Source organism: Lactuca sativa, chromosome 4 (genome assembly GCF_002870075.4).
Source record: "Lactuca sativa cultivar Salinas chromosome 4, Lsat_Salinas_v11, whole genome shotgun sequence".
In the NCBI taxonomy this organism is placed as follows: domain Eukaryota; kingdom Viridiplantae; phylum Streptophyta; class Magnoliopsida; order Asterales; family Asteraceae; genus Lactuca; species Lactuca sativa.
This window is the reverse complement of record NC_056626.2, coordinates 168,985,967-168,993,091: the sequence shown is the minus strand read 5'-3', so window position 1 is coordinate 168,993,091 and position 7,125 is coordinate 168,985,967. Positions and strand designations below refer to the sequence as shown.

At 37.0% G+C, this 7,125-nt stretch overlaps 1 protein-coding gene across 1 annotated transcript; it reads left to right on the top strand.

Annotated features, from left to right (window-relative positions):
* The first annotated feature begins 5,668 nt into the window (after nt 1-5,668).
* On the top strand, nt 5,669-6,769 carry LOC111906823 (uncharacterized). The gene has a single exon (XM_023902601.1). It carries the CDS (start codon nt 5,669-5,671, stop codon nt 6,767-6,769), a length of 1,101 nt encoding a protein of 366 aa, XP_023758369.1.
* Nucleotides 6,770-7,125: the final 356 nt, after the last annotated feature.

Sequence of the window (7,125 nt, the reverse complement as noted above, 5' to 3'; positions counted from 1 at the left end):
GTTGTGAACGATGTGTTCACCGGTGTACTCTATCCCCCTCATGGTTGCCTTTAGGATATCTATTGTTGAGGAAACCCCTTAGCAGTAATGTCCGTCCCGATGAAAATCCTAGATTAGGTCCCTTGAGATAGATGTTGTTTTAGGGACGTAAAGTGAGGATAACGGGAATGGGTAATCGGGATAGTGATTGGTTGGTGAAATTAAATATAATTAATTTATTATGGGTTGAAAACCCTATATGCTCACCAGGCTCCCAAGCCTAACCCACTCAGTTTTATTTGTATTACAGGAAGTGGCGCAAGGGCGTAAGATGGATGAATCATCGAGTTGTTTCATTTACAAGTTTGTATATGTATATATTTGTTGAATGACTTGTAATGTTATCGTTTATGCTTTATGGTCTGTATCGGAACATGACATCCCGAGTTTTGATTATATAATGAAAATGCATCTCTTGATGAAATGCTTTGATAAATATTATTTTATCATGTTTTGTTTTGGGAACAAATTCCGCAACACTTTTAAATCAAAAGGATTTACTCTGAAATTATTTTAAAAAGCATAAATGAAATCGGTCTTTTCTGGCCGAGATTTTGGGGATGTCACATTTTTAGCCGGTTTAAAGTCCGTTTTGGGTGTTTTATTAAGAATTCTTCATACGAATGAATAAAAGGAAGTACTTTCTAGGGTCTTGGAGTAGAAAACACACATTTAACACTCTAATAAGGATTTCACGGCCAAACTTTTGGAGTTTGGGCCGTAAACTCCCTTATGGCCGCAAACTCATGCTTAAGGCATGAGTTTACTCTTCATTCTTTCATTTCCCAACTTTCATACTCAAGAACTCCTAACTTCTCTTTCAAGTATCATCACACTCTTCTTCCAATCTTCCGAAAATGTAAGTTTTTCTTCACTTGATTTGTTGTTATAACCTTTCATCTAGTTTTCATACATCATGTCATCCACAAATTCTTCATTTTTACTTAGATCTTCAAGTGTTCTTTAAAACACCAAGAACACACACTAGTGTTCTTGGACCTTAAACACCCAAACAAGCTCCTAGATTGTAAGTACTCTTGCCCTAACTTGTTGTGTGTTAGAATGAACTTGTTTAGACCTTAGAAACATCAAGAATTCTGGGTTGGAAGATAGTTTACGGCCAAGGATCTCCCAAGGCCGTAAACTCCCTATAAGTGTGCAATGATGCCCTATTTTCCTTCTTGATGATTATAACTTAGACTAGAACCAACCACCATTGAACTAAGGACCTAAAACTTCGACTTTGTGGAGTTTGCCATGGGTTTACGGCCGTAAACCCACTAGGGCCATAAACCCTAGGCCGTAAACTCCTTAACGAGTGGTCCTTGGGCCGTAAACTCAAATGCAATGCCTTACACTCCTTTTATGCAACCCAATGACCTTCTAACACTTAGACCAAAGTGTTTTCCATGTTTTAGGGTGTTTATACTTGCTTAATTAGTGTTATAATCACTAATTATATGTGTACATATTTATTTATATGTTAATAGGATCATTGTGTGTGTTCAAGTCTTCACTTGACACCTAGCACCTTGTCCAACACTTCCATACTATCCACTCACAGCAGGTAAGTTCATACCCATTAAATGTTCTTAAATGATTTTAGGGGGGGGGGGGGGGGGAATACACGTTGAATCATACTAGTTATTATATCAATCACATGTGATTAATAACTAGCACACATGTCACACCCCAAAACCGGTAATGCTCAACATCCAAAGACTTTTATTGTGTCATTCTTGTGATACTTTGTTCGGGTATTTAGATTCTAGATGTTCTTATACTTTGGTAAAATATAGTTATATTTTAAAGTATAATTCTTGGTCAGAGTGTTTTATCCCAATGTATTTATAGGCTGTATATCTTTTATGAATTGATATACTAAGCTCACTATAAACAATGCTCTGATACCAATCTGTCACACCCCAAAACCGGAACGGCGGAAACGTTCTGGGGTGGATGACGTCATGTCAAGTATCACAACATATCCAGTATAGTAATCAAAGTACAACAACCATTGCATTAATAGTAATAATTTTACATAGGTTACATTTCATAGCAACGTTCAAGTAATACAGAAAGTAATATAGATGCAGCTTGGTATTAGGCTGACTTCACAAAAGCTCCCGGGATGTACCTGTCTATCGATGACCAGAGAATACAAGTTATTTTGAAAGCGAGTATCAACATTTTTATAATGCTGGTGAGTTCATAAGTATTTAATGACAGTAGTATAAATACATGTTTTATTAAAAATAACCTCATGAAAGGTGGTGGTTTAGAATCTACGGAGTATTAGAATCCTTTCCAGAAAATCCTATATTTTCTAAATAAAAGCAACCTTCTACCAAGGCCCAATTGTTTTATGTTCAAGGAGTAATTTCCCAAAAGAACTATCATTATCAAAATATAGTTTTTACTTTTAAAGGTGTTATGAGAAAAGCCCCAAGTAAAATAAAAAGGGAAATCGTATTTTTCCTCAGCAGAAAACATTGCTGTCTAAAAGTATATAAAATCTAGACTCCGGGAGAAACGCCTCGCAAAGCTTAAAGGTAAATAAATCGTAGACTTCAGGCGGGACGCCTTGCAAAGTCTAAAAATAAGTAAAACATAGACTCCAGGAAGGTATCGAATGAACAATACGCCTGACTCAGTCTGGAACAAGGAAACACATACCCCAGACGGTATCATATGAACGATACGGCTAGCAAGGTCTAGAACAAAGAAAAACACAGACCCCAGACAGTATCAAATGAACGATACAGCTAGCAAGGTCTAAAATACCTGGTAATCCTAAGTGGGTAGGTTTAAAGGTTTATAACATGACCTTGTATATAACTAGGAAAGTAGGTTAAGATGCTTTTAAAATATCGTGATAATTCTTGTTACCTTAAGGCCATGAATTATAAGGTAAACATGGAGATACTCGTAACCATACTAATTGACAATCGAATACTTGACGCCCTACAAGCATCGGAATGAATGTGACATTTGTCACCCCTTGGCTTGGTCGGTCGGGGACTGTAGCTAGCAGTCAGGGTGTGGGAGTGTCTGTCCCGTATAGATCTATACACACAATGCCCGCTCTCCCTCCAGGAGACTCTGGTTACCAACTTGACAATGGTGGAATCCGTGTCCCGAGGATGTATCTCGTATTTCGAATTCTATTATAAGTATTGGAATAATGATATAGACTCACGAATGAACTGACTCCGTTGGAATTCTCCGTACTGGAAAGAGTAAATAGAATCTCCTAACTATTCCTATAATAGTTACTAATGTTTTAGGTATATGAATGACGAATGGAAGGATGTCCTTGCTACCCAAGGGAAATGAACTGGTCGATGGAAACATTTATGTCTATACATGTTTAAACGACCTTCGGACGGATAACCGATACCCACCAGACCACATCCCAACGAGGAAAAGGAAATAGGGCGAAATAGCCTTCCTAAGTCCTTTAAATATTATTTATATAACTATACAAATATAGGCATGCATTTAACGAGATAAAATCATAGAAGAAAACTTTGGTAAAACCTTTGGAAATCTTTACAGATAAGAATTTTCGACTTGATGTCACTTCATAAAACAAGCTTTGAAAACCTTTGGAAAATCTTTGGAAATACTTTTGATAATCTAGAAGAGAAATTCATACTTTAATAAGATTTGAAAACGAGATTGGAAAATCTTGTGCTGGATAAAGTAGTTTAATATGCAAAAATCTATTTTGCTATACAGTTATTAATCACATGTGATTTATTTCATAACTGTACAGTTCAACTTGTATTTCCCCCCTATAAAAGCAGTTAAAATCATTTAAAAGGTTAATTCAGGGGTATGAACTCACCTGTCGTGGGCGATTCGGATGAATGGACGGTATAGGACGCTAGGTGTCAAGTGAGGACTTGAACACACACTCAGATCCTATTTAACAAGTAATGATACATTTAAGTATCTAATTAGTCATTTAATAACTAATTAAGCAAGTAAGGATGTCCAACTACATGAAAACACTTGGCTACAAGTGCTAGGAGTACTAAGGGTTGCATATAAGGAGAGTGTGGACTCACAGTGGAGTTTACTCCTCAAATGGTAATACTTAGGGGTGTTTACAGTTTTCATACCACTTCCCCCATGAGTTTACGGCCGTAAAATCATGGAGGTGGTGTCATTGATTGTTTGAAGGTCTTACATCACTCAAGGAATTATGTTGGACTCGAATTAAGGGTTATGGAAGTGATTGGGGCTTGAAATGGACACTTTATGGAGTTTACGGTCCTTGGACCACTCCCTTGGGAGTTTACGGCCGTAAACACATGATTTTACGGTCGTAAACTCATGTTAGTCCATTTCTCTTGTTGTTTGGTGGTTCTAACTCATGCATGCAAGGTTCTAGTCACTTATATGAGCATAGGAAGGTGTTAAAGGCACTTAAACACCTTGGAAAGGTGTTTACGGTTTTGGGAGATGTTCTAAAACTGTAAACTCATGTTTGTCCCTTCATTTCATGTTCTTTTGGTTCCTAGTTCATGCAAGTGAGGTTCTACTCCATTACACAACCATTAGAAGGCATTAGGGGCATCTAAACACCTCTAGGAGGTGTTTATGGTTTTTGGGATGATCTTCCCAAACCGTAAACCCATGTTTGCTTGGGAAATGGATGATTTTTGAGTGTTAAACTCATCAAGAAGGGATCTATGCTAGTTGTCAAGGCTTGGAATGAACCAAGGCACACTTTGGCACCCATTTAAGGGTTTACGGTCCAAGAATGTTCTTGGACCGTAAACACCTTGTTCTTGGTGTTCTTGGATGATTTCAAGTGTAAACAAGTTTCTATTAAGCACACAAGAAGCGAGGGTAAGTGCACTTATGTTCTAGGAGCTTGGATGATCGTTTTTGGCGGATTTGACGAGATGAACTTATGATAGTTGAGAGGATTTCTTGAGTGTTCTTGAGGTGGGAGTTGGAAAAATGAGAGAAAATGACACAGGTGTTACAATGAAAAAATCAAGACACAAAAGCAAAAGCATAAAGTAAGGTATGGTCTTCTTACAAGCATGAGAACATCTATTAAATAGTAGTAAAAGCAATCACATATCTTGTCCCCCATGATGAGTGAAAGAGACAAAATCCAAGTTTTTGTTACTTTATGCAAACTAGCTAGTTAGAGATGTAGCAAATTGGTTACTCTAAGTGACCAAAAAGTTGTATACAACATTAATATTCATACCATATGATACATATATCAAGTTTTATCCTCTTTATAATTATTATTTCCTAGAAATAATAACTCCCAATATGTCAGAAAATATAATTTTCATAAGATAATATTTTTCACAATTAAATACAAGTGTTGATGTATTTATTAATAATCGAAATTACTCTAAAAAATAATCAATTAGTGATAACTTGTTATAACGTGTGACCCTAAAAAGCCATATGTTATTAGCAATATCATTCTATAATGACTCTTATACATACACCTTATGTGTACAAGTGATATTTACCCTTCCATTTCCACTGCATTCGACATCTGGTAAATCGATTGATAGAAAAAGTTAGGGTTTTTACAGAGTGATACATGAAGGAAGTAGGGTTTTACTGAGAGAAACGAGGGTAAAACCCAATGGCTGTCGAATCAGAGGAAGTTCACCATGAGTCATCTGAAGAATACGAAGATGATGAGGAGGTGCTCGATACTGAGCACATAGATGTGGAAATGGAAGAAGATGATTTCAAGACACGGGGTAAAGAGAGATGCAAGGATGCTTTCCTTAACTTCAGTTCTGATTATGAAGATAATGAAGCTGATGAAGACAATGACTTGGTTGATGAAGATGAAGAAGGGTTTGGTTCAGAAGAGGAAATCGATGACACAGCAGGGGCTAATGATCTTGATTTGGGAGATGCGGTTGGTGCAGGCTTCCCCATTCACGACCCATCAGTTAAGTGGAATAAGATGAAGCCCCTTCTTGGTGAAAGGTATGAATCACCACATGAGTTGCAACAATGTCTCACTAATTATGCTATTAAGTCAGGGTATAACATTAAATTTATGATGTGTGACACTGTGAGATTAACTGCCAAATGTGGTTCTAAGATGAAGTCTCAACCCTATCCATTCAGAGTTCATGCTTCCTGGATGACTCAAGAAAGGTCTTTTCAAATTAAAACCTTAGTCAATGAGCACAAATGTGTTAGAAACTTCAATATTTCAAATTTACTGAGTCCCAGATGGCTAGCAAGACACTTTTTGAAGGAGTTGATAATGAAACCTAACTTGAAGTGTAAGGAGATGCAATCAATAATTAGGACCAAATTTCATTGTGGTGTGTCTTCGTCTAAGGCTTATAGAACAAGGTGTAGAGCAATGGCCATTATAAATGGTAAACTCACAGAACATTATGCTAGGGTGTGGGACTATTGTCATGAGTTACTAAGGTCAAATCCTGGTAGCACTGTCCAAGTTGGTGTCACTGTAAATCCAGATCAAACAACATACTTTCACAGGATGTATTTGTGTTTTAAAGCAATCAAGGAAGGTTGGAAAATAGGGTGTCGTGGGGTAATTGGTCTAGATGGATCTTTCTTGAAAGGGACATGTAAAGGAGAATTACTCACAACAACAGGGAGGGATGCAAACAACCAAGTTTATCCAATTGCTTGGGCAGTTGTTGACATTGAAAACAAAGCTAATTGGAAATGGTTTTTGGAACTGCTTACATAGGATCTTAATATGCTAGATGGAGGAGGGTTTACTGTAATTTCTGATCAACATAAGGTTTGTAATTTCTTAGCATATTTATGATTTTTCCTTACCATCATCTTATATGTTTATGTATTCATTAAATTGTAGAGATTGCTTGAAGCAACCAAGGAAGTCCTACCAAAGGTGGAGCAAAGACAGTGTGCAAGACACATATATGATAACTTTAGGAAGACCTATTCTGGAGTGGAGTTCAAGAACATGTTCTAGGCAGCTTCCTTATCAACTATAGAGAGTGAATTTCTGAGGAAAATAGTAGGGGTGTGTATGGGGGCGTTTGGTTCGGTTATTGGTCAAAACCGAACCATAACCATTAT